We start from the raw sequence: 26,707 nt of genomic DNA, 5'->3' as shown, positions 1-26,707 counted from the left end.
CTAAGAAATTTCTAAAGCTTCTTCGTGTCAGGGTGTGACCCTTCTGGGATTCTTTCCATCCACTGCCATTCATTCTGTAAGTTGTGACGCTGGTGTTTTCCTGATCTTCCCAGAAGGTGTCAGTGGAAGATTTTCAGAAAACAACCAGGACGCATCTTCCTTCTTCAAATGCATCTTCAGTGGTTTGTTAACTAACATCAGGTGCAGCTATGGCCTTGTCATGCCACCTGGAGTGACTACTGAGTCTGCATAAACTCTGATAATGACAACCATGTCACGATGGTTGCCGAGCAACAGCAGTCATAAGGGTGCCTATCAGATACACCTAATTTCAATACAATAAAAAGCTCAAAAAAGATGCAACTCACAGTTGATGAAATATGGTACTTTCTCATCCCACTGAACTTGTTTGCCATTTTTATATGCTGCCCACTGTATCATTGTTTAGGAGGTCATTAAACTGATAAATGCATTTGATCCTGCTGGCTTCAGTAACGTGTTTCTTAGAGACGGAAATCTATGATAAATGTGTAGATGGTAACTGATAAAACTTGGATACAATACTTTTTGAGACATAGAAATCAAGACCAAAATTTCCAAATAGCTCTAGACTGGAGTTTGTGGGGGTAGGCTAAATCCCTTGAGAATTTGCCCCCTACCTTGCTGTTGCCACTAATTGTAGTGATAACATTTTTGCAAAGAAAAAATATAGTCACATTTTTCATTTCTTACGTGCCTATGAGGATCCAGGAGTTTTACATACATTTAAATCATCACCTGTTTCTTAGGCAGGTGGATTTATTTCTAATGTACAATTTAGGAAACAAAAGCTCCCTCTGATGTCCTCTTGCTACAAGAGAACAGAGCTGGGATTTAAGTCCAGGTCTGTCTGACCTCAGTGGTTGTACTTTTCTATACTGCCACATGGCATAGGTTGCACACATAGGGCTGCAAGGCCCAAGGTAGGTGAGTCTCCATAATTCAGGGATGGAGAGTTCAGCAATGTAAGCCTGACATGGTAATTATTCAGAATACAGATCCAGGTGAAGCTTGCACCTTATTTTCTTTCTTAAGGGCACGTTTCACAATTTGTAATGATATCCTATTTATAATTATGTATTTATTACTATGTGGTTTATTTAATATCTTCCCCCAACGAAGGCAGGAATGACGGCTTGTCACCGATCCTGAGATATACAGTTTTCACATTTTAACATCTGTGGATCCAGAATGCATCTTAACATTGAGGTGGTGTTCAGGTTTACTTGGCAGCATTTTATCTTTCTCTTTGAGTGTTCCATAAAATAATTACGCGTATCACAGTTCAGTTTTTACTGTTTGATTAAGTGTGTTTTTTAATTAGCTGCTGTATGCTTCGTATGTAGCACAGTTGCCCGGCCCCATAAAAAGACACTCACAGACATTTGTTGAATGAATGAATGAATGAATGAATGAATGAGTGAATGAGTGAATGAATGGAAGTAGAACTTCAAACCTTGCCTGAAGGTACTTGGATTTCTGGATGAAGTCCTTTCCCTCCATGAGGCCCATTGTCCACCCTTGTTTTCTCATTAAGTCTGATGTAAGATTTGTTTATGGCCAGTACTCGTAGGCTGGAAGAGTGCGCTGTCCACACAGACAGGGCTGGGGTGTCCCTGGCATAACTGTTCCTGTAGGAGGAGTCTTGCCCACTGTCGCCTGGTAAAAACTACACATATGAAGACCCTCCTGAGACTCCCTCCAAGTAATGATTGATAACTCCTCTCCAGCAACCAGAAATCAATTTTATTTCAGGCCGACAGTGAGGGGCAGATGGTCAGATGTAGATTCACGCTTGTGTTTCGCCTTGGTTGTGCTGCTAACGACAATTCTCGGTTAGCTTCCTTCGTTTGAGGGGATCCCTGAAGACACCTGCCTCTGCCTTGCCCAGAGGGGGTTGATTTCAGCGACAGGGGTTGGAAGACTTTGCAGTTTAACCGCAGAGCCTCGAGAGAGCCATGGTTATGCCTGCCAAACACAAAATGAATACCATCAGCCATCTGCAGGAATCTTTCCAGAAAGTAACTCTTCCCAAGAGATAATGTTGTAAATGGGCTGCTGGCACAAAGATAGTGCCTGACACACCATTAGGGAAGCGCCATCGAATGTAACTAATGAAAGATAAGCACACATATAATGAAGCGTAACCTCTGTCCAGAGGTCATGCGTTGACGGAAGGTTCTTGGGACTGACACTAAGAGGCTGAACAAAGAGGATGAGAAAACACTGCTATTTGCTGGTGACCTTTCAACCCCGCACAGAGGAGAATGACTTCTAGTCTAGACACCTTCTTCATTCACAATTAGAACAGGAAACAGCCGCTCACCGATACCCAGAGGTTGATTTAAAAAATGTTCCATAAACAAAGTCTAACTTTCTATGCTCCAGTTCTTTGCTTACCAAATAAGATTCAGGTCTAAGTGTTCTCTCTTGTATTAACCCTACATGTGGAGGCCACACCCTCGTAGCAGGTCAGACTTCCAAGTTCAGATACCAAATTAGCATCCAAATCAGCAGTAGGTGTTTCTTTTTTTTCTTTTTTCTTTTTTCTTTTTCTTTTTTTTTTTTTTTTCATGAGTGGGGGGAAGGAGCAGAGAGAGAGGGAGACACAGAATTGGAAGCAGGCTCCCGGCTCTGAGCTGTCAGCACAGAGCCCGACTCAGGGCTTGAACCCATGAACTGTGAGATCAGGCCCTGAGCCGATGTTGGATGTCGGACACTTAACCGACTGAGCCACCCAGGTGCCCCAGCACCTGGTGTTTCAAACCAAATTAGCATCTTGGTTTTCCAGTCAGTCTTGTAAGGTTAGTTAGTAGAATATTAGTAAGATGAGTCCCCTATTTCCTGATTATCCTTGGGATTTGAGTACCCGAGACTTGAACTCCAAGGACCAAATCCTGGATTTAACAATGACCTACCTTTGTTTTTGTTTTTAATTTATTTATTTTTGAAGGAGAGAGAGAGAGACAGAGCATGAGCAGGGGAGGAGCAGAGAGAGATGGAGACATGGAATCTGAAGCAGGCTCCAGGCTCTGAGCTGTCAGCACAGAGCCCGATGTGGGGCTTGAACTCACAAACTGTGAGATCATGATCTGAGCCAAAGTCGGACGCTTAACTGACTGAGCCACGCAGGCGCCCCAACAATGACCTACCTTAAATGTCCTGCTCTCTATTCGTCTTGACGAGAGAAATTGGATCTCTCAAATCACGTTGGCCATGGTTTCCCATTCATGTCTTCACAGTAAGGATGATCAAGATATTTAGTCACATAGAAAAATTACGTTGGTTTATTTGTATGTACAACTGGGTGAGCAAAAGTAATTTATGGACATCATTTTCCATTTGCATATGAAATAGGCTTCCCTTTATGGGACGAAACGGCTCCTTTGGGGCACAATCAGCCCATCTGACAATTAGTCACAATTAGTCACAATGCTGGCAGTTAATCGTGCACATAAAGTTGTTCAGTCCAAGTAATACTGAATTTCTTGACTTGAGCAATTCATTCAGAGTGGCTTTCTCTGCTTTCTATTTTGATGTGGTTTAAAGTTTCTCACTGTTCAAGGAAATCACTCAAATACTTCTGTTGACTCCAAGCGTACTGTTGGGCAGTGTATGGAATTCAACGAACATCAGAAGTGACGCAACCGAGCAGTTCAAATGCTTTGACTGGTTGATAAACACAAGTGAGGGACACAGTGCACTGTAGGGATGTAAACGGTATTGCCCTAACAACACAGGCTTCGGAGCAGAGGAGAGGCCGAGGGGGGAGACTCTAGAAGGAAAACTTGAATAGTACAGGTGCACTTTAAATTTTTATCCTGTGCATATGGTGAGTAATGCATGCAGAGTGGACATGTGAAGGTGAAGTTCTGGTCCTCCAGAGCAGGGTTCACTTGAAAGCCTGTTGGATGAGGGGCAGGCCTCCAGGAGTTACAGGATCATTTAGGAAGACCTCTTGCCACTTGCTGACCAGACTGCTGTGATGTTTCGGATCGGTAGGAGACAGCTCTGGAAGCAGAGTGTCACCCGCATTCTAACGGTAAGGGGCTATTGTCCGTAAACTTGCACGTGGGTCTTGGATTACCATCATTCACACCATGTGGCCAAATACCTAAAAACATGTCAAAGTTATATCGTGATGAATTTGTGAGCAACGTGTTTGCTTACTAATTTGGGGTCGTTCGTAATGTTACGCGTTGATATTTCACATACAAAAAAAAAGGGGAGGGAAGGGGACCGTATCTTTTGGCTTTTCTGCACGTTGCTGCCTGAACTATAACTACCTGTAGACATACATGCCTGCATTTTTGGGGCGGGGGGACAATGCTTGTCTGAGGGGGAAAAAGCACATTCAGGGTGCTTTGGTGACTTTGCATTCTTTCAGCCCTGGATGCTTGTGTTGGTGATGGGAGAGAGTTAAGGCAGATTCTCTGCTCTTTGGAATCAATCCCCGGTTCTATAGGCCTGGAAATGAGGTCACACAAGGATGTGCCTTTGGAGTCACATTGAAGAATGAGCTTCCCTGGCATAGGGCTCAGCTCAGCAGTTTTTTATTATGCAAATGCAGAGAGGGATTTGGAACCTCTTCCGCTGCCAATTAATGTCAGAAGAAAATGGTGGTTGCTCTAGGACCCCATTCTCCACATTAACCCGTGCTTCCTCAGGGCTGGATCACTATCTGTTATGCATCCCCAGCAGCCCAGATGATTCTGTCTAGCCTTGCAACCTGCTGTTTCACCACAAAACGGCAGGGATGCTGTCTCTGCATTTCTCAGCGCTCTGCCACCAGTCACCTTCCCTTCCCCAGCCCCACAATTCCGATGCATCCGTTCCAAGGTCAGCATGTTCCAGCCAAGCCCTGGGACGTATTTGCCTGTAAACACTCATTTTTTAAGACCAAATGCCAGCAGTGCCTCCTCTGAGAAGCCCTCCCAGCACTTTGCTTCTGCATCTGCTGGCACCCTTGTCACATCACTGCAGTGAAATGACATTTGTCTACCTATCCCCTTCCCTCACTAGACTGTGAGTCCCTGGAGGACAGGGATGATGGGCTCTCCATTTGTAGGTAGCCTTCTCCTAGCACGGAGCCTGGTGCTGATCCACCTTAATTTTGTGCTTGGTTAATAAAGTGAATGAATTAAACTTCTCACTGAATACCTGACTGCTGAGTCTTTAATGTTAAAATCAATGATAAAAATCTTGACTAATTGACTAAAAATCTTGATTAATTAATTATATTCTTCTTTGGCATGAGCTACCGTTTGGGAGTAAGCTTTTTGGGGGGTTCATTTATATATTTCGGGTGCTGGTTCTGTTTGCCCCTCTGAAGAATGAGATTAAGAGAATTACCTCAAGCTCTTTCCGCCATCTTGGAACCTGTGGAGGCCTGCTGGGAACAGGACTCCTAAAACAACAAATATGTCCGGAGGCTGTGGTCCAAAGCCATTTTTGCTGGCTGTTAAGTGGGGTCTCCCCAGAGGGAGCACATAGCCCTTCTTAAAATTGAAGATGTTTATGCTCAAGATGAAGCTGAATTCTATCTAGGTAAGAGATGTGCTTATGTGTACAAAGCAAAGGACAACACAGTGACTCCTGGTGGTGAACCGAATAAAACCAGAGCAACCTGGGGAAAAGTAACTCATGGGAACAGTGTCATGGTTTGAGTCAAATTCCAAAGCAACCTTCCTGCTAAAGACATTGGTTGCAGAATCCGTGTGATGCTGTACCCCCCAAGGATTTAAACTAACTGAAAAGTAAGTAAATAAAGGTGTAGATTAAAAAAAGAGAGAGAATTACCTCAATAATGTTGCAGTGTATTGTGAAAATAATTACACATTTTCTATATAGTGCACTGGTATGATGGTTTATTAAATTATAACTTTGTGACCTGAAATAATCAATGGCAAAGATTCCAAAGCTACGTGACATAAAAACTATAATTCTCTATGTCTATAACGTTGGTCTGGAACTATTACTACAATGATGCTGTATTTGAACTAGGTTATTGTAATATAATAGTTGACTTTATCTGGCTTATACCTAAAATTAAAACCAAAAGTACCATAGCTCCTGGGTTTAGAAAGGTGAAGCCATACCTCCTTTCTGTTGTCTAATGAACGTAAATGCTTTTCAGTGAAAAAACATGAAATAATTCTGTGTCTATTCACTCACTTATTTACAAAAATGTGGCCCAGATGTGCCTGCCTTCTCTCTGCTTTTGTCATGGATGAACACTGCTTAGCACCAATTTACAAGTATACAACAGACATGAGTTCCAGACTTAGGGATTCTGTTTTCCTTTCCGTCCCTCAAATTAAACTGAACTATATTTACTTACTAATTTAAGTAAATTAGGACTTAAATTTACCTAATTGCAAAGCTGATTTTCACACGGAGAACAGTTCTCTTCCTCGCCCCAGGGATATATATTGTTCGTGGTTTTCACTGTATGTACTTAAGCTGGGGAATATCATTGCTCGTTGCATTTCAGATGGCTAGGCTTCTCTAAACAGTGATTCTCGAGGGCATAGAGACTGTGGGGGAAGGGAGGGTGCAGGCTCCTCTGGGGATGCACTATGCCTTCCCCCCTGAGAAACTCTGCTGGGAGGCCGCCGTTGTTCCCTTGGGAGTGCGTGGATAGAAACCGAGACAGAAAAGAACCTTTGCTCTCAGATATCTTTTGAAAGCTTAAAGGGTGTGGGTTTCGTTATCCTCAGGCAAAACAGCCAAACAGGTTTCGGTGTCCTCTGTTCATCAGGCCCAGGCATGTTTGGCCGGTGAACACGTTTCGTATATACAATACAGCGGACAAAATGAAAACAATTCCCTTGCAGATGGGGAGGTGAATGGCTCTAGGATTTAGCTGGCGGGGGAGGAAGGGACCAGTGCTGCTTGTTAATACCCAGGTGAGTGTTGCTGAGCTTGAGCAAGTGAATGCTCCAGATGCCCACATCATAATCACGCCCTAGCTAGACCCTGGGAGAGTGTGGCCAAGTGCAAAACGCATCCAGTCCACAAATAATCTGTTGAATGTCTACTTTGTGCCAGGCGCTGCTGTGCTCCGTGATCAGGCATGCAACAGCACTTCTGGGCCTCATGGAGTTGAGAGCTGAAACCTAGTTACAACTATCGGTTTTTGTACAACGCCAGTAACGAGATGGACAGAAGAGGTCTAGGGTTGGAAGGATCCCACATTTATGCCCTTGGACTTCCTCTGTTAAGTTCCTGCCTCAAGTGAGAACCTGGTCCTACTAATCAGTCATGATCAATCCATAAAATCATTTCCTTTGGGGCAGTGTTCTGAGGCTGGGCTGCATGTTAGAATTACCAAGGGAACTCTTGAGAAATACCAGTGCTCAGGCCTCCTTGGGAGAAGATAAGTTAGAGTGTTGGGGAAGGGGCAGGCATCAGTATTTAAAACTCCCCATGATTTAAAAAAAAATGTTTATTTGTTTTGAGAGAGAGAGAGAGAGACAGGGAGAGAACATGTGTACACACAAGTAGGGGAAGGGCAGAGAGAGGGAGGGAGAGAGTCCCAAGCAGAGTCTATGCTGTCAGCGTAGAGCCCGACAACATGGGACTCAATCTCATGAACCATGAGATCATGACTCGGGCCCAAACCAAGAGGAGGACACCTAACTGATAGAGTCATCCAGGCACCCCGAAAGTCCCCATGATTCTAGTGAGCAGCCAGCTTTAAGTGCTCTAGTTTATTGTGATGAATAAGGGCATTTTTGAATTTCATCCCTGTGCCCTATGTAACGTGAATGGTGACATTATATATATTTTAGCTTGGGAGTGAAATTATATGACTGACACCTGCTGCCAGAGGTAACTCTTGGAATTCTGCAAGAGAGGTATTCCTGATTTGGAGAAAAACCGCTGTGGGGTGGGAAGGAAGATAGAATATGGAGTCATGTGAAGGTCCACTAAGGACCTTCGATCAGATCCCCAAATTTGGTGTGCAGAAAACCGACTGTAAGTCTGGATGGTTGAAATGTTTGGGGCAGAGAAGGCTGTGGCGATGAGGACATCCCTGTAGCAGGTTTTGGATCGATTTGGGTGACAAACCCACATGGAGTAAAAAGTCAAGAGGGTATCTTTTATTGGCTTGGAAAGAATGACAGACAAGAGAGCCAGTAAATGGGGAGATTTGAGGGTCCTAAGAACTCCAGTGAAAAATAGACAAGATTCCAGAGCTTACTGTTAGGACAAGAAGATTGATGGGAACTTCTCAGTTTAAGTGCTGTCTCTTTGCAATGGAGGGGAGTGTAGCTCTCGTTGAATAAAGGAGGACTTCACTGTAGCACCTGCTGTGAGTGGGATTAGCCATCGTGGAGTGTCTTTCCCTTCCAGAAAACCACTTTGCTGAAGTGCTCTTTATGTGGGAAGGAGAGCATCCTCTGCATCTGTGATGCTTCACTGGGAGAGACGAAAGGGAAAGGGGATAAGAAAGGGCAAGACGTGAAAAGTACAGTTAAAAGTGGGGAGTTGCTAGGTTGTGGGTCTCCCAGCCGGTTAAAGAGCAGGGTTGGATGCTCCAGGAAGCACCACAGAGTAGCCTCTCTCAGAGGAATGGGGGTCCTGTGGGGTAAAACGAAAATGCTGGAAGACAAAGGAGGAGGCTCTTCTTTGTTGGAAGACATGGAAAGGAAGTTGACCTTGTAGAGAGGGCTCTACATGGAAGTGAACAGGAGAACCGCTTCCCTCAGTTTTTGTAATTCAACACATTTAAGTAGGATGTAGGCTAAGGGAGCTTAGTCATATTTGCTGTAAAATGAGAGAGGACTGTAGTCCATACTAGTGGTAGAATTTTGTGCCATGGTTTATACTCGAGACACAACAGCATTGAAGACCCAGGAGCTTATTGACTGAATTCTGAGTCTGTGATCATGGACTCAGACTGAGCTAGAATACTTTGTTCCAGCCCTTCGTTATTTGAAAGGGACTTGTAAATGATTAATTTGGTGACTTTATACACTCACTAGGTATCAGCTGAGGCTCTCTATGTCCCAGGTACTGTTCTAGGCCCTGGGGATATTGCAAAAATTAAAATAGAAAACTTCCCTTTCTGTGGAGCTGATCGTCTTGCAGGAATGATGAGACTCCGTTGATTTTTATTTTATTTTAACCTGCAAGAGATAAGAAGGATCAGGTTATACGTATGGCAGGTTACCAATAATGAGGCATTTCAGAAAGCTGGGCATACACTTTGAGTAATTTCTCCTTCTGCTCGTGGATTTGCCTTCATTCATCCATGGTGGAGGAAGATGGTAAAAAGTGAAGCCAACTGGCCTGAGATGATCAAATCCATGTCCTTGGCCTCTTTGGTACTATGTTTCATCAGATGCTTAATTATGTGTGGACTTGAGATTGATATGGAGAGCCAAAGCAGAATCAGTCTTAGACAAATTTACTTTGGCGATTTAAGATAAGGAGTTTCACCCGTAATTCATAGACTCACGATATTTCCAATATCTCCAGTGGGGTGTAAATCTAGATTATACTCTCCTGTAACACACTTGATACATTGCTGTATGCATCTGTATACATAAAAGAACAAAACACCCAAATGAAGAAAATAGAAAGATATTCATCCAAACATACGCAACAGACCCTCATTAAGACAGATCTCTTCCTCTTTCTCACGTTCAGACCTGCAACAAGGCTAATCATGTCAACCTAGGAAAACTTTTTTTTTTTTTTAAACAAAGAAACACATTTTTGGCTGCAGAACCCATTCCTTTCCCCATACACTTGGCCGTGCAAAGGCATCATATGAGGATGACATAGATGAAAGTGAAGTTGTTCAGGCAGAAGCAGCAACAGGTGGGGAAAGCATGGAGCCCAGCCTCCTGGCTGCCCAAGCAGGGAGGCCACCTTCTAGGAACTTTTAGGAGTTGAGGATGACAGGTTACCTTTTGCTGAGACACAGGAGCGTCATGAGAGAGCTGGACACAAGGCATGCCAGCTGGAAGCCAAGTGGGCACCAGTGCATCCTGGCACTAAAATGTCACTGGTGCAACTCAGAAAATGGTGCCAGTCAACCCCAGTTTCTACCCACCGCTCCTTATGTAACTCATGCAATGTATATGGGGACACCCTCCAAGAGGGCCCTGGATAATTCTTGGGTGGGAATGGAAAGAGACCATGTTTATGGAATACCGGTTCGAATAGGTGCAAAACTCTTGGTTGCCTGGGACAACCATGTCGTGGCCTTGCAGCTCAGCTCTTAGCTTACTTACTTAGCTGTGTGCTCTTGGGAAATTGTTAATGGTCCATAGTCTCAACTTCCTGGTGTGGAGGTAATACTGCTGCTTCGTAAGGCTTTTGTGACAATTAAACGTAAGCACGGTAAGGAAATGATGACTCTCAGAGCCACGGCTAGCAATGCCACCAGGGCGAACAGAGCAAAGTGTCCTGTGACACCTTCAGAGAGTTGGGGAAAAGGGTGTCCCTGTGCACAAAGGGGCTCCTGAACCTGACATTCACTTCTGGCCGTCATGGCGTCTGTGGCGTGGACCCGGGTCTGAGACAAACCTGCTAACGGGGCTGGGCTTCCTAAGGGTAGAGGGAATATAAACATTTGTAGAATTAAAAAAATATATTATTGAAAAGTTTGGCTTCTCCTGAGTTTTGATGCCCAGGGTCAGTGCCTTGATCATGCCATTTTAATTCAAGTGCTGCTTGACGGTATTGTCTCAAGACTGCTCCCATTTTAATCTTCACAAATGCCTTTCAGGTTTGGACTCGTATTTTCATTTTTCAGATGAGAGTAAGGTCTGTCACATACTCAGGGATTACCAGTCCGGAGCCAGAAGGAAGTTGCACGGTCTCACGTGAACAAGCACGCAGACTCGCACTTAACCATAGAGTTAAAGGCAGAAGTTGGTATACTGTGTTAAAAAAAGTTGGACGGGTAGGCTCATCATGAGAAAACATCACAGAGCTTATTATGAAAGCTCATGCATTGGGTCTTTGTTGGGATTTGTATTTTAAAATCTCAAGTCTCTCGTCTGTGTTAACTTTTGAACCAGCAAGAAGCTCCGACCGCAGAGAAGGTAACGGTGCTTAGCTGTCATCTAGTCCAATGCTTTTATTTTAAATGTTTAGTCCACGCAGAACTGTCCAGCCTTGAAAGCAGCACTTGTTTCTTGTGAGTTAGCCCATTAGTGACTCTTTTCTCCAAGGATGGCAGCGACATAGCTTGCCACCACATTGCAGAAGTGTTTCACTACTTTCGAGATTTCTGTGGACGTTGAATAGGTTTCCCAGCCCCCTCCTCCCATCCCCCCCCCCCCCCGCCCCCATCCCTCGGGGCTTGTTCATGCAACAGGAAACAATTTTAATGTGACTCCAAAAAAAGCCATTCCGTTGTCCGCCTGTTGCCATCTTAATCCCTCCCCAGTTGCCCTCCGTGTTTCAAAGGCCAACAGGACAGCCACCTCCAGACAGCTTGTCACCTGACTGCTTGTTGCTGCCATTTCCTAGCAGCCAGAAAGCTCCGGGTTTAAGTTTATGGGCTGACAATGCCCTGGTCTGGTCACTAAATGTTTGTTTGATGTTACTGACTTCTTGTGGTAGATAAAAAACAATTCCCTCATTGTTCAGCAAAGATAGAACGAACGATCAGTTTATGCAAGAACACATTCGTTGCTTAACATGCTTTTTCGTGCAACTCGGAAGACATTGACTTTAAAAACACATTGATAATTCGCTGTGTACACATGGCGCTTCTTTGGAATTTTTCTTACTCTGTGATATTTAAGTAAAAATAGAATCATTAGTGTTCTGTTTTAGGGACCAATCACTCCTTTCCTCCACTAGAATATATATATATATTTTTCCCTTTGGAGTCTCATAAAATCAGGTCATAGAGAATGTGTTGCCATGGCAGAGTCTTATTTAAGTTTCTCTATTCTTCGGAAGGCTTCAGTGGCTTTACATCCTGACTTTCCTGGTTTTCTAGTTCTTTTCTTTCTTTGTCACTCCCCAGCATTTGCGGCAAGATGGTTGTTTTGATGCCTGATTTCTGGCTCCCCTGGTTGCCCACCATGTCCTCAAGCTGCTGAAGCCATTTAGTACAAACCCAGAGAGTTCACTTTGAAAAGCACTTGATTCCTCCCTGCCAAGCAGGAAGAAAACAGTCTAAACAACAGGACATCATCGTTGTTGTAGCCACATTTAAAAAGAGATGTAAATTTGCTTCTGTTTGATGTTTATGGAATGTATACTTTGTGTCAGGACCTGTGTTAGTTCCTATAGAGAGAAATGGCAAGAAAATAGGTATATGAAAAATTTTAAAAATCCCTAATCCCTCCTCCTTCCACCTCCAATTCTTTCCAGCAGGCACCTCAGGTTCTGGAAAACAAATGTTAATTGCCTGGGTCCAGAGATGGCCTTTCAAGCCCTCTGAAATCCCCAACCTTTTCCTCTTCACTGGTTTTGAAGGTGTTTGTTTGTTTTGTGTGTGTGTGTGTGTGTGTGTGTGTGTGTCTTAAAAAATTCTTCCTTAACTATAAATCCCCCTCTATCTACTATTACCACACCTCTTTCCTTTATAGTCAAGTTTCTGGAAAGAATAGTTTATATTCAGTATCTTTGTATTTCTCTTTTCTCAGTCCCCTTTTTCTCAAGCCTACATCCATTTGCTTTCTGTCCAACCAGTGAAATTATTCTACAAGGATTACCTTGTTATCTACTGCTGCATAACAGACCACACGAGATCATAATGGCTTATAGCAGAGACAGCAGTCCCTTATCATCTGTCTTGAGTATATCGGCGATTGGGCTCAACTGGGTGGTTCTGCTTCCAGTGGCATTGGGCTGGGTTGCAATCCTCTGTAGGCTTGATTAGGTTGGAATGTCTGAGATAGCGTACTCACCTGGAGGGAAGTTGGTTCTGGGGTGTTGGCTGGGTTGGCTGGGGCTATTGACCAGAATGCCTTGGTTTTTCTTCCATGTGGTCTCCCCACGTGGCTTGGACTTGTCACAGCATGGCAGCTGGGTTCCCAGGGAGCATTTCCAAGGGCAAAGGCAGAAGCTGAAGCTCTCCTAAAGATTAGCTTAGGCAGGTTTACAGTCGTACTTCTCCCCACGATCTTTTGGTGAAAACTGGTCACAGGGCCAACCACCTTCAAGAGGAGGAGAGGTGAAGGGCATGATCCTTTTGCCATGGGGCTGGGGGATGCTATCGCCCCTTGTGTGAACGCAATTAGTTACTAAGGAAACCCTAACTGACCCCACCGCTCCACTATAGCGTTACCACTATTGGCTCTGTGGTGTATTGGTGGTGCGGCCTACTCGTTCCCTTTCTGCCTGTCTGCCCACTATCCTCACTTGTCTCCGTGGGCTGTTCTTTCTCTCCTTGCTCCTGGCATATCGGTGCGTCCCGAGGCTCTTCACCTCTTGCTTTTCATTCTCCATTTCTTTCTTAGAAAATCATGTCTGCACTCATGGTTTAGAGTTCGATTTATTCATTTGACAAGTGTCTACTGAATATCTAGCACGCACATACCCCCTACTGGATGAAAGGACTGATAACATAATCGTGCAGGTTGTGCACTGCGTAACCCCCAAAGATACCGTCTTGACTGTCTCTGTCTCTGTCGTATCAGTGATTCTCAGCAGGACGTGATTTTGTCACACACGGGATGTTTGGCCGTCTGGAGACATTTTTCATTCTTACAGCTCAGTAGTAGGGAGTTCCTGGCATCCAGAAGGAAGAGACCAAGGGTGCTGCTGAACACCCTACAATGTGCAGGACTACCCTTCACAACAAGAAAGATCTGGCCTGTAATATCAACTGCGCTGCACTGAGAACCCGTATCTACATCTGGATCGACAGTGCAACTTCCCCTTGAGTTCCAGAGCCACATTCCCAATGGTCTGTGCATCCTGGGCTCTGGGAATGCCACCATAAGCCACTTGACTGGCTTTCCTGCCTCCAGGCTTGCGTCGCTCCAATCCACATTCCACACTGCTGACAGAATGACTAATTTTTAAAAATATAATTTATTGTCATATTGGTTTCCATACAACACCCAGTGCTCATCCCAACAAGTGCCCTCTTCAATGCCCATCACCCACTTTCCCCTCCCCCCACCCCCCACCCCCATCAACCCTCAGTTTGTTCTCAGTATTTTAAGAGTCTCTTATGGTTTGCCTCCCACCCTCTCTGTAACTTTTTTTTCCCCTTCACCTCCCCCATGGTCTTCTGTTAAGTCTCTCAAGATCCACATATGAGCGAAAACATATGGTATCTGTCTTTCTCTGCCTGACTTATTTCACTTAGCATAATACCCTTCAATTCCATCCACGTTGCTGCAAATGGCATGATTTCATTCTTTCTCAATGCCAAGTACCATTCCATTGTGTATATAAACCACATCTTCTTTATCCATTCGAGAATGACCGATTTTTTTGTTGCAGCATGGACAGCTAACATCTCCCCTGATCTGAAACCCATCAGTGATTCTCCATGGACTTCAGATAACGCTTAAACTCCCTAATGTGGCCCACAAGATATTTTATGATCGGACTGCTTTCTCATTTCCCAGTATGTCTTTCTAGTCCTTTTTAGTTCAGTCAACCTGGCTACCTTGTGGTTTCCAAAGTGTGCTCTGCTTTCCTACGCCACTTGGCCTTTGCACGTGCAGAAATGCCTCCCTTCTGGGACTGTGGCCAACTGCCCTTCCACTCTAGGTTCAACCCACCTCTTCCCAAAATGTTCTCTGTCATCGCTACCTCAGCCCCAGGCTGGAGTGGGGGACCCTCCTTTTTGCAACTTCTCTGAAGACCCATAAAGGTCCCTGCCTTGATCTGATGCCCTGGTGGCAACCATAATATCATCCTGTCATACTTATACTTTCCGCTCAGATCCTGCCAAACAGGCTATGAGATTTTTTGACGTCATTGGGTAGCATTTGCCTCTATAGCACAGGGACATAATTGGGGTTAAATAACTGTATGTTGGACAAAAGAGGGGCCACCTTTTCTCTTCCTAGTGTTGCTCATTGGCATTTCAGGCGATATACTTAATTCAAGAAATGAATTGGAAGCTGAATATCCACCAGTGGCAGAATGGTTGAATCAATTATGGTACATCCACATTGTTGAATAGTTTGCAGCTATCACACAGGTGGGAATAGCCTGTATTAAAGTAGAAAAGGGTCTGTGGTGTATTATTAAGGGAATATGTATGAAAATTTTATAGTATAATATACAGATGTGTGTATACATTTGCATACATTTGTATGAGCATAGTGCATATGGAAGGATATGCTTCAAACTGCCCACACTGGTCACGTGCCTTAGTATTGTAATTAACAATCAGTTTAAAGGTAAGCACTAGTATTCAGAAATCAATTTCAAGACCAGATATGAATCTGTAGACAGACAATAAAGGTAGGAGATAACGTGGAACAATACTACTTTAAAGGCTTGGGGAATGTTTACAAAAATGGGGATCTCTTTTTTTGTGTGTCTTTTGAATGTTTATATATGCATAGAAATAAATCTAAAGGTTTAGAACAAAATAATTGCAGTAATAATTTCTGGATGGCAGATGATTTTTATGTTTTTTCTTTTAGCTTATCTGTATTACACAATTCCAAAACGATGAGCACATCTTATTTTCATAACAGAATAACATTATTTCTAAAAATGGAAGATGAAAACTGGTACCATTAAGGTGTCTGTTATGTGAGTACTCACGACCCGAAAAAAGCAACAGTCTCATGCGGTTATTACAAAATGAATACATCTGAGAACAGTAGTTGTCACATACCATTTTTGTTCCTTTCTTACAGCAAAGACTGAAGGAAGAGAAGGAAGCCAAACGGGCACGCTTGGATGGCAGACACGACTACTTATTGGCAATCGTAGCTTCCTGCGTGGACCTGGACAAAACTGAAGTGGAAGATGCCATTCTTGAGGGGAATCAGGTGAGATGCATTTGAGTGTTCCCAGACTTGATTACGGAGGGCACAGAGAACCTATTGACCTCTGTCCTATGGCAGGATCTGTGCTGGGCTGCAGAGGAGGGTGTCTGTTCTAACATGGACAGGATTCCATTCTGACCATACAGGTGGTGGCAGATTGACGTTAGGGGTCTCCAGCTCTTCAGGTTGAATGGGGGTACTTCTAACTGTCACTTAAGTTCCATGGTTCTGACAGCAATGTCTGCCTGTTTCTGAATCCAGTGAAGCTGGGTTCCGGTGCCATCTTGGAACTTGAGGTCGGAGAATAGAATCTTCTCTCAGCTTCTGATAATATCTTGTCTTGCGTTTATCCTATTCTAACCTGGGAGATTGAATTTTGGCAGCTGAATCTGGTTTCTGTTGTTCCTGAGCTTGACTTCCATTTTCTGCCGTGATTTCTTTCCAAAATCTGGGGTGTGATTAGAGAGGGAAGATCAAAATATGGGAGGATATAATTTCATGAGCATTGAGGAAGGCGTATCAGGAGCCCTATGATGGTTCCTGAAGGTTTTTTTTGTTTTTGTTTGTTTGTTTGTTTTGGTTGATTAGCACAAAAAAAAAAGAGAGAGAGTTGGGGCGCCTGGGTGGCTCGGTCGGTTAAGCGGCCGACTTCAGCTCAGGTCACGATCTCGCGGTCTGTGAGTTCGAGCCCCGCGTTGGGCTCTGTGCTGACAGCTCGGAGCCTGGAGCCTGTTTCCGATTCTGTGTCTCCCTCTCTCTCTGCCCCTCCCCCGTTCATGCTCTGTCTCTCTCTGTCTCAAAAATAAATAAAACGTTAAAAAAAAAATTTTTTTTTAAAAATTTAAAAAAAAAAAAAGAGAGAGAAAGAGAGAGAGAGGGAGAGAGAATTCTTTCTGTTGATGGGGGTGGCACACTCTTGATAATACTTTTTAGTGGTATACCTGTAAATGTTTAACAACCAGCTTTGAGCAAGAGGGTAGAGGGGGGCGCTATTTTGAGTGTTGATTTCTGTGGTGTTAATACTGCCACAATGGCTGATTCCAGACTATGAACATGATGCTACTGAAGGCTTAGTTGGAAAGGGTTGTGATCAGTTGGCTGTCATGAACCAGTATGAGTTGGCTCCAGTTCTCCGGTGGCTTTGTTCCTGCCTGCCATGTCAGTCTGGTGGGATCAGTAGGAGTCAGTGGAACAGTGAGGGGTGGACAACACTAAAATGGCTAAACTGCAGGATGAGTTAATTAGAGATTGAGGAAATGCCCTTCTCCTCCTTCTCCTTTTCCTTCCAGCTAACATTTGTTGAATATTTACCAGGTGTCAGTCTCATCTAAGTGGTTTTCATCTGTTATCTCATTTAATTTTCATGATGCCAGGAGGTAGATAATATTATTCCTCCAAAATGGAGGCACAGAATGAGACAGTCACTTAACTGATTCAGTCTTGGAGAGGTGAAATGCTTAACTCTACCCCTCTTCCTAATTCAGACATCTGGATTTGGGATCATGCGAGGGGAATAAATGAGTACAAGTTCTGAACTATAAGAAGCCCAGGTCAAACTGTTGTGTCGTATTCAGGACCAGGAATGTCAAAACCTGGAGGTTGAAAGAAAACGTCCTGGCTCAGTCTCCCAAGCAAAGTAGAGGGGCAGGAGTTTCAGTACTGGCCTTTTGGAAGTATCTCCTTCAGATTCTTGGCTTGGAAGTTAACCTTAACGAGGGCGTCCCACTCAGCCCGACAGCATTCTCAATCAAAGAAGAGTCATGAAGGAACCAGGGCAACTTGCTCTCCCTTATATATAATAGTTTTATCTATAATATGGTGGAAATTGGAGGGGGCTTATTTTTTTCACACTTAAAATTTCAGGCTAGATTTTGTTGTTTGAAAACATTTTATTAAAAAAATTTTTTTAACATTTATTCATTTTTGAGAGACAGAGAGAGACAGAGCATGAGTGGGGAAGAGGCAGAGAGGGAGACACAGAATCTGAAACAGGCTCCAGGCTCTGAGCTGTCAGCACAGAGCCCGACGTGGGGCTCGAACTCACAAACTGCGAGATCCTGACCTGAGCCGAAGTCGGACGCTCAACTGACTGAGCCACCCAGGCACCCCGCAAATGTTTTATTTTAAATTGTGGTAATAACGTAGAATGTAAAGTTTATCATCTTAATCGTTTTTAAGTAAACAGTTTAGTAGTGTGAAGTTTATTCACACTGTTGTGTAACCCACCTTGAGACCTCTTCATCTTGCAAGACTGAAAATCGATACCATTAAACAACAACTCCCCCCTGCCTCTCCCAGTCCCTGCAACCCACCATCCCACATTCTGTCTCTAAGAATTTGACTACTTTAGATGCCTTATATAAGTGGAATCCTACAGTATTTGTCTTTTTGTGACTGGCTTATTTTATTTAGCAAAATGTCCTTAAGGTTCACCCGTGTTGTAGCCCGTGTCACAATTTCCCTTTTTAAGACTGAATGATATTATATCATATGTCTGTGCCACATTTTGTTTATGCGTTCACCTGTTAATGAACAGTTGCGTGGTGTCCATCTTTTCACTACTGTGGATAATGCTGCTGTGAGGAGAGGTGTGCAAATATCTCTGCACGACCCTCCTTTCCATTCTTTTGGGTATATACCTGGAGTGGAATTTCTGGATCATGGAGGAATATATTAATATTATGAGAAATTCCCATACTGTTTTCATAGGGACTGCACCATTTTACATTCTCACCAAGGGTATACAAGTGTTTCAGTTTCACCACATCCTTGACGTTTATCTTTTTCTTCTTTTTTTTTTTTTCTTTTGACAGTAGCCATGCTAATGGGCATGTAGATTTTATCCTTTTTCCTCCAATTTGAATTTAAAACAGTGCTAGTGACTTTAAGAAAATTGCTTCTGGGGCTCCTGGGTGGCTCAGTTGGTTAAGCATCTGACTCTTGATTTCGGTTCAGGTCATGATCTCGCGGTTCATGAGTTCGAGTCCTATGTTGGGCTCCATGCCCTGCTTGGGATTCTCTCTCTCCCTCTCTATCAGCCCTTACCCAGCTTGCATGCACACACTTTCTCTCAAAATAAGTAAATAAACATTTAAAAAGATTTAAAAAAGTGCTTCCACTGGTAGTAGGCCGGTTGGCAGACCTCTGGTTGTGTAGTGAACCTCATGGATGGGACTGAGTTCTGGACTACCGTTGGATGGAATGTTCCATGATCATATGTGTTCTCATGGCATTTTCCAGTGATTACTCCAATTTAATATTAATTACCTCTAGTGTGTTAGATTAGGTTTTGAAAGGTTTGTTCTCCCTTCTGATCTGCAATTGAGTGAAAACGAAACACTGTATTTATATCTGCTTCCAACAGCTCAACGCTTTAGGAAATTAGCAAAAATGGCAGGACAATCTTTTCAAACATGTATGTAGCAAATATTTTTTTTTTTTTTTCAACTTTTTTTTTTTTATTTTTTTATTTACTTTTGGGACAGAGAGAGACAGAGCATGAACGGGTGAGGGGCAGAGAGAGAGGGAGACACAGAATCGGAAACAGGCTCCAGGCTCCGAGCCATCAGCCCAGAGCCTGACGCGGGGCTCGAACTCACAGACCGCGAGATCGTGACCTGGCTGAAGTCGGACGCTTAACCGACTGCGCCACCCAGGCGCCCCTGTAGCAAATATTTTGATGACTGATTGGATTCCTTCTTTGAACTACATTTTTATCATGGTGAGGCATTTACTCTCTCATGGTTTTATTGGTTGAAAAATACATGACGCCTTCTGTATGCTTTGCATTAGATGCGGTTTTATCGGAAGAAGAAAGAGGATAGTCAATGCTGACTGAAATCTGGTTTCTAATTCAGAACGAAGTTGTGACCTTGCCTTTTCTTTTTTCACAGATCGAAAGAATAGATCAGCTCTTTGTTGCTGGAGGTTTTCGTCACCTTATATTCTACTATCAGGATGTGGAGGTAGCAGATTCAGGTATCCGAATCTGATGTGATGTAAGCCAGAAACGTGTGGCTAGATTCATCTGAGGATGGCCTGAAGCAGAAAGCCACTCTCAGAGCTGACCAGGACCCTTACATCCACGCTGGGAGATGGGACGAAGGGGCAGTGGTGAGGTGTGGTGGGTGAGGCCAAGGTGCCATTTTGTTCTCAAGGAAAAGGGACGGATAATGATGGCTGTCCAGCCTGGCTGTTCTAGCTTCATTTGAGATATTTTGCTTTCCTTTTCAGGCTGTGCTGGTAATTGAGGAATAATAAAGTAGTTTACATTTTGAGACTTCTCTTCCTTACATCCTAGTTCATTCTATGCAGTGATGTTCTAGAACTTTTTATGGGCATCTGTTTCTTTTCTATATAGGCACCATTTATTTTTAACAGAGGAATTGTTGCCAATAAGCATAATGAGTTGTCTAGTTAAATATCACATTATGTTTATTTTCTACCGACTATGATTCAAACGAGTAATGTGGAATGACAAGTTGAGTTATTTTCACTTAAGAAAATTTGCAAATCTTTGTGTGGATTCAACTGGCATCTCCCATTCTACGTTTATGTAGATTCATATAATTTTAAAGCCAAGCTAGGGGCACAAACAAATATATTATGATTATATTAAAGTATTACATTCATCTTTTTATAACCTTTTTGAAGGAAAAATAGTTATTGCTGTTGGCATATAGTATGACTATGCTCTTTTGTTTAAAAACTGGGAAAATTATGCATGCATACTCTAAGTGATTGGGATTTTCCTAGAATTATTCTCTGATATTTTGTGGTCAGAAAGTCCATTATACTTTAAAAAAAATTTTTTTTTAGTGTTTATTTTTGAGAGCGCGCGCGCGAGAGAGAGAGTGTGTGTGAGCGGGGCAGGGGCAGAAAAAGAGGGAGATACAGAATCCAAAGCAAGCTCCAGGCTCTGAGCTGTCAGCACAGAACCCAACACGGGGCTTGAACCCACAAACCGTGAGATAGATCATTAGCTGAGCCAAAGTCAGATGCTTCACCAACTGAGCCACTGAGGCACCCAGAAAGTCCATTCCACTTTGAACGAAAAATCAAAATAATACAGAAATTTCTAATTCTATCCCAGTCTGACAAACATAAAGTCAAATGGGATGTTGAGTTATCTACAAAATGTGCACTGGGTGGAGTTCAGTGTTCGCGTGTAAATGTGACAGTGAACGAGGAAGGCTCACGGGATGTAAACATAATTTTTTTTTTTTAATTTTTTTTTTCAACGTTTTTTATTTATTTTTGGGACAGAGAGAGACAGAGCATGAACGGGGGAGGGGCAGAGAGAGAGGGGGACACACAGAATTGGAAACAGGCTCCAGGCTCCGAGCCATCAGCCCAGAGCCTGACGCGGGGCTCGAACTCACAGACCGTGAGATCGTGACCTGGCTGAAGTCGGACGCTTAACTGACTGCGCCACCCAGGCGCCCCGGATGTAAACATAATTTAATTTCGTTCCCCGCTCTCCCTTTAGACCTTTACCGTGGGACTGGCTTTAACCTTTTGACCTTGGATCAACATTGAGACCATTCCATGACTTTCCTGGATATTCTTAGATAGGAAATGTTCCTATGGTTGCTTCACATTACAAATACTGTCTCAGTGCAGAAACTAAAACTATCCAGTTGATCAAAATGAATTGATCTAAAGTTAAATCTTCTTCACTGCTGGCTCGCCCACTTCCTTCCCCCATCCCCCAAGGTTCTAAGCAGGGACCTCTGAAGGTCAGTATTCACAGGAGGAGAGAAGCATATGGTCGGTCCTCCTCTGCTCCTTCAAGTCAACCTTCTGCTCCTGTCCACGTTGTGCAAACCACGGCTCTGGCTTGAGGTAGGGCAGGCACAAGAGGGACGAGGTGGCAGGAAAGCTTTTACTCGAGCAGCACTGGCACTGTCACAAGTTGGCGGACCTTGATTCCCCAGGCCCTTGCTCTTGTGGGCACTGGGTGGGCACTGGGAGCGTTCGCTGCACATCCCGCAGTGTTGTCCTCCCGGTGAGGCGTATCTGCTGGTTATCTTTATTGGGCGGGTTCGCTGCCAAAGCCCCAGCACGTCTGTAGCCTGGCACCGTGGGAGCAGAACTTGGTTGGGTGGGGGGAGGTTCCTCCAAGAGGTTCTAATTGCAGGGTTTCAGGATTCAGCTTGCAGTCCACGTTCTTTCCCAGGTCCCTCCCTTGGCACTGTGCTCCCGCCCCTGATAACCTTGCTTGGGCTACCGATCTGCTTGGAGAGCTCCAACTTCCGTGGGCGGACAAGGGCACTGGCTCCCTCTGTGTGCGTAAATGGTCCACTCAATGAGCTACATGCTTCGACGACCGAAAATACAATTTTCAAATAATAATAATGGTAATGCTTAGTGGCCTAGTGTTTTTATGTGCTTTTCTAAGGGCTTCACATGTATTAACTCATTTAATCCTCACAACAATTGCCGATGCTAGCTTCTAGGGATATGATTCGAATTTTTCAGATGAGAAGACTGAGGCACAGGAAGACTAGGTATCTTTCCCAAGGTCACGTGGCCATGAAGTGCAGCGGAGGAGACTCACGCCTTGGGGGTCTGACTCTAGAGCCCACACCCTTCATCCCGTTGCTCTCCTGGCTCTACAGTGTCCTGACTCTAGCACGATACTGAGGGGGCTGCAGGGGTCTGGAGTTCTATAGTCAAAGCTAGTTTTTTGATCTCAACTCTTACCACCTGTTGGCTGTGACATGGGACAGGCCACCGCTGCCTTTAAGGTTGTAGTGACTTTAATAATGTAGACAAGGTACCAAGCAGAGGAGCTGACACCCAGCACATACAACAGGTACTGTCTCCCTCTTTGCCCCTCCCCCTTGCCTCTGTTGTGGCCTGTTGTGGATGAAAATGACTGTTGTAGCTTCAGCAAGAATCTGCTTTGGACCAAACTCTCTCATTCCTGTGCCTCTCATTCCTGTGTGTGTGTGTGTGTGTGTGTGTGTGTGTGTTTGTGTGTGTGTGTGCGTTTAATGTTTATTTATTTTTGAGAGAGAGAGAGAGAGAGAGAGAGAGAGAGAGACAGAGTGTGAGCAGGGAAGGGGCAGAGAGAGAGAGACACAGAATCCGAAGCAGGCTCCAGGCTCCGAGCTATAAGCACAGAGCCCGACACGGGGCTCAAACTCACAAACTGGGAGACCTTGACCTGAGTTGAAGTCTGACACTTAACTGACTGAGCTCCCCAGCCGCCCCTCATTCCTGTTTTTTGCTGGAGCAACACTTTTTTGAAATGAACCTATGATCTGGAAACAGTCACCTCCTTTTAGATCCCTTCAGGGCTCAGGCTAGAGATTGTCCAGGCAGCAGACCTTCCAGGGCACATGGATGAGTCAACGCGACACTATTTTAACAAGGAAACTCATTCCAAGAGACAACCATATGGACCGTAAGTAGCATTTGTGAAACTAAAATTCTTTTGCATTTGTAGGACAACTTGGCTCTCCAGGGGGAGTGACTTCTCTTTCTGAAAAGATTAAAAAACCTAAGGTGTTTGTGACCGAGGGAAAAGATGTGGCTCTTACTGGAGTATGTGTGTTCTTCATCAGGACTGACCCTTCCAGAGCCGTCACCCCTGAGAACATCCATAGGGTAAGGGGCTGGAGTAATCCTTTACCCCAGATGACCCAAAATCATGTAAATTCTACAAAAAAAAAAAATCCTTCCCTATAGAGGTAACCACTGTTTTCATTAACTATCTAAAACTACTTTCAAAGAAGTATTTCTAAAAGCATTCATAGCAAACAAGACATTTCCTTTAAATCTGTTGAGTTATAGGACTTAATATTCAGTTTGTTAACAAAAATTGATATAACATTATGTATATGTATTTGCATGCATGTGTGTGTGTGTGTGTGTGTGTGTGATACAGTGAAGTCTTTCCTTTAAAAAATAATGGCCCGTACATTATTTACTTAATGGCAAATTTCATACTTTTAAAGTAAGGTTTGTAATAATGGATATATAATTTTTTTGTGTATGTGCAAAATAAAGTGCATGTCTCCTCTGCCCTCGATGGGGGCATTATCTGCTTGGAGCAAATAAACTGGCAGACGTGTCGTGTTCTGCTTATTTCAGGTCTTTATTTTGATGATTGCGATTTAGAATAGTATAAAGCTTAGGTCTTAACCAGGGCATCAAAAAATAATTTACTGGATTGAGAGACTGAACATACAAACAAAGGCCAGACCGCACGTAAAGCAGAATTTTGACCTGTAACGGGCAGCAACCTGTCCAGGGAGCCAACCCCCTTATCTAGGAAACAATCCAGGGAGCCAGCCTGCACTGTCAGACTCGCAGGAAGCCTGCGGGGAAGCCACACAAGAGTTGCTGTGACAAATTGGCCAGTAGTGCCAGCATTTGGTTCGTGACTGTCGGCCTCCCTAATTTTTGTCCGTACCCCCAGCCTATTTCCCTGGGGCCGGAGAAAGCCAAATATGCACCCCTCGCGGATCACACAGGATGCCCCACTTCTAGGGGCCGCCTCCAGGTCCCCCACACCAGCAGCCTCCAATCAGGACATGCCTGAAAGCTTCTCTTTCCTCCACTAGAAGGCTTTCCCGCTCCCCTGCCTGCTCTTAAGTGTCTTCCGAAATGCGGGTGATGGTGGCCGACTCTTGCTATAGCAAGTTCCGAGTAAGCAGTTTTGCTTTTCTCATTTGGTAGGTCTTCATTGACCGACGCGGGATATTTGGTTAATGAGCAGCATTCAGAAATGACTTAGTAGCTATGTTGCAATTGCAGATAATTTTTACAGCAGGGGATCTCCTGTGTTCCAGGAGGTGAGCTTTAATATGTTAGATACCGCGGATGGGGGCCTGCTCAACAGCGTGAGGCATTTGCTGTCGGACATCTTCATTCCTGCTCTCAGGGCCACGAGCCATGGCTGGGGTGAGCTCGAGGGTCTTCAGGAAGCATCCAGCATTCGGCAGGAGTTCTTGAGCTCTCTGGAAGGCTTTGTGGGCGTCCTGTCGGGCGCACAGGAGAGTTTGAAGGAGAAGGTAAGAATGAATAAGTTCTTCCTTCAAAAGTTATCAGATGGTGAACAAATCAACATGTAAGTGTGTAATGCTTCTGTTGGATGGTCTTAATTCCTCTGCCTGGCAAATCTTGAAAAAATTTTATGGGCATTTTTATTGCCCCTCCCAGAGGTGGTGGTGGTAGCTAGATGTAGATTCTTACGGTTTGGAGTGATTAATGCATCGGAAGTGTCGGCCACGATGGAGGGTTTCATTCAGTCACATCGCATGCTTGACTGCAAAGAGAAGTGAATGAAATGCTTGTGGCATCACTGTTTGTCCTAGAAGGAAAGGAATCTGGACCCAGAGAGCGTGGAGAGTGTGTGCCCATGCGTGTGTGTGTGTGTGTATGGGGGGGGGGGTTGGGTGTTGGGTGTTGGGTGATGGGTAGGGATGGAGGAAATCCTGAAGATGAGAGAGAAGGAGAGAGCAGTTGACGTATCTGGAGGGAGTGGGTTGGGTTCTGCAGTTAAGCCTGTGACCAAAAGGGCCTTTAAGAATAAGTTTGGCAAATGTGAGATTTAGCTTCCTTAAAATTTGTGCAATCTACTGGAAGCCCGTGTTACACATTACTTGGGACAGACGGTGGTGGATGCAAGACCGTGATGGCGATAGCCCCAATCAGGCACGAATGGGAGACAGAAATGTAGCCCGTGATACCAATGACAGTGTGTTACTCACTCCTCTCCAGAGGAGACTGAGAAGCATTGGGACCTATTGGCCTATTGGGAGAGAGACATCAGGCTTTCTAGAGGACATGGAATAGGGGAGTGGAGTAAATTTCATCCAGATGGGAGCGGGTTGATTCCGCCTAATATCTGAGTTCTATGTGTAGTGAACTCTGATGCAGGCCTATATACTAAACCGCAAGCTGAAGCAAGTTAGATTGTTGTTCTACTTGAAAAAGCAGTGCTTTCATATGGTCCCACGTCATATTGTGGTCTAGGTATTAAAAAAAGTGGATGGATCTCCACATAGAAGGGAGGTAGTGCCGCTTCATGGAGAGCAGAGCCCTCCCCTGTAAAACCAAAGATGGCTCCAGAAGTGGCAGGTGGAAGATGCAGTGTGGTGGGGGGAGGGGTGGCGGCATGCTGGAAGGTTCCTCCAGGCTGGGGGCAGTGTGAGCAAGGGCACAGGGGAGCAGAGGCACGTGCCCGCCCTCGTGGGTTTTCAGAGCCCCGTCGGAGGGTAGCAAAGTGAAAAACAGAGTGGGGAGGCTAGGTTCTGGGAGGACGGAGTGGTGTCTCTGAGCTCCATGTAGATGGGACATAGCCCCATAGAGCAGCGGTGGGCATGGGAGCCATCAGGTAAGGTTAGAGGCCATCAGGGCCAGAGGCCATCAGGTAAGGTTAGAGCTGGCCGGGCTTTATTAGGAAGCCAAGTGAAGGAAACGAGAAACCTTGAGGGGGCCATCCAGGGGTTACAGGGTCCCCTTGCAGCAGGCCCTCGTAGCAGGTGCTCTGACTCGCCCTATAGGCTTCTCTCTGCTGGTCTGAACTCAGCATCTGGTGCCCTTCACTCCCAGCCTGCACCATTCACCTGCCACATCTCCTAGTGAACTCTTCGGTTTTACCTCAGTTACCAAGAAGCCCTTAGGGCCTGGGCCTTGTGTTGTGGCTCCTTGACCATATGGGCATTTGAGGATGTCAAATAACCACGCCACCTCCTGCTGGTTCTGAACCA

The 26,707-nt window shown here is 44.5% G+C and overlaps 1 protein-coding gene across 2 annotated transcripts in view; it reads left to right on the top strand.

Moving 5' to 3' along the window:
• Positions 1–26,707, top strand: part of DNAH5 (dynein axonemal heavy chain 5) — a 289,955-nt gene that overhangs the window by 47,064 nt on the left and 216,184 nt on the right. The window contains exons 1-5 of one of the 2 annotated variants that reach the window (XM_058715830.1): positions 3,783–4,081; positions 15,852–15,986; positions 19,877–19,961; positions 23,437–23,597; positions 24,785–25,006. In XM_058715830.1, the coding sequence (XP_058571813.1) occupies positions 4,025–4,081; positions 15,852–15,986; positions 19,877–19,961; positions 23,437–23,597; positions 24,785–25,006 (660 nt within the window). In that variant the 5' untranslated portion in view covers positions 3,783–4,024. Of the gene's footprint in view, positions 1–3,782; positions 4,082–15,851; positions 15,987–19,876; positions 19,962–23,436; positions 23,598–24,784; positions 25,007–26,707 lie in introns of those variants that run through there. The other variant, XM_058715840.1, reaches the window with a different exon arrangement.

Source organism: Neofelis nebulosa, chromosome 1 (assembly GCF_028018385.1).
Source record: "Neofelis nebulosa isolate mNeoNeb1 chromosome 1, mNeoNeb1.pri, whole genome shotgun sequence".
Taxonomy (NCBI): domain Eukaryota; kingdom Metazoa; phylum Chordata; class Mammalia; order Carnivora; family Felidae; genus Neofelis; species Neofelis nebulosa.
The sequence above is the reverse complement of the archived record's forward strand: the minus strand, read 5'-3'. Positions and strand labels throughout refer to the sequence as shown.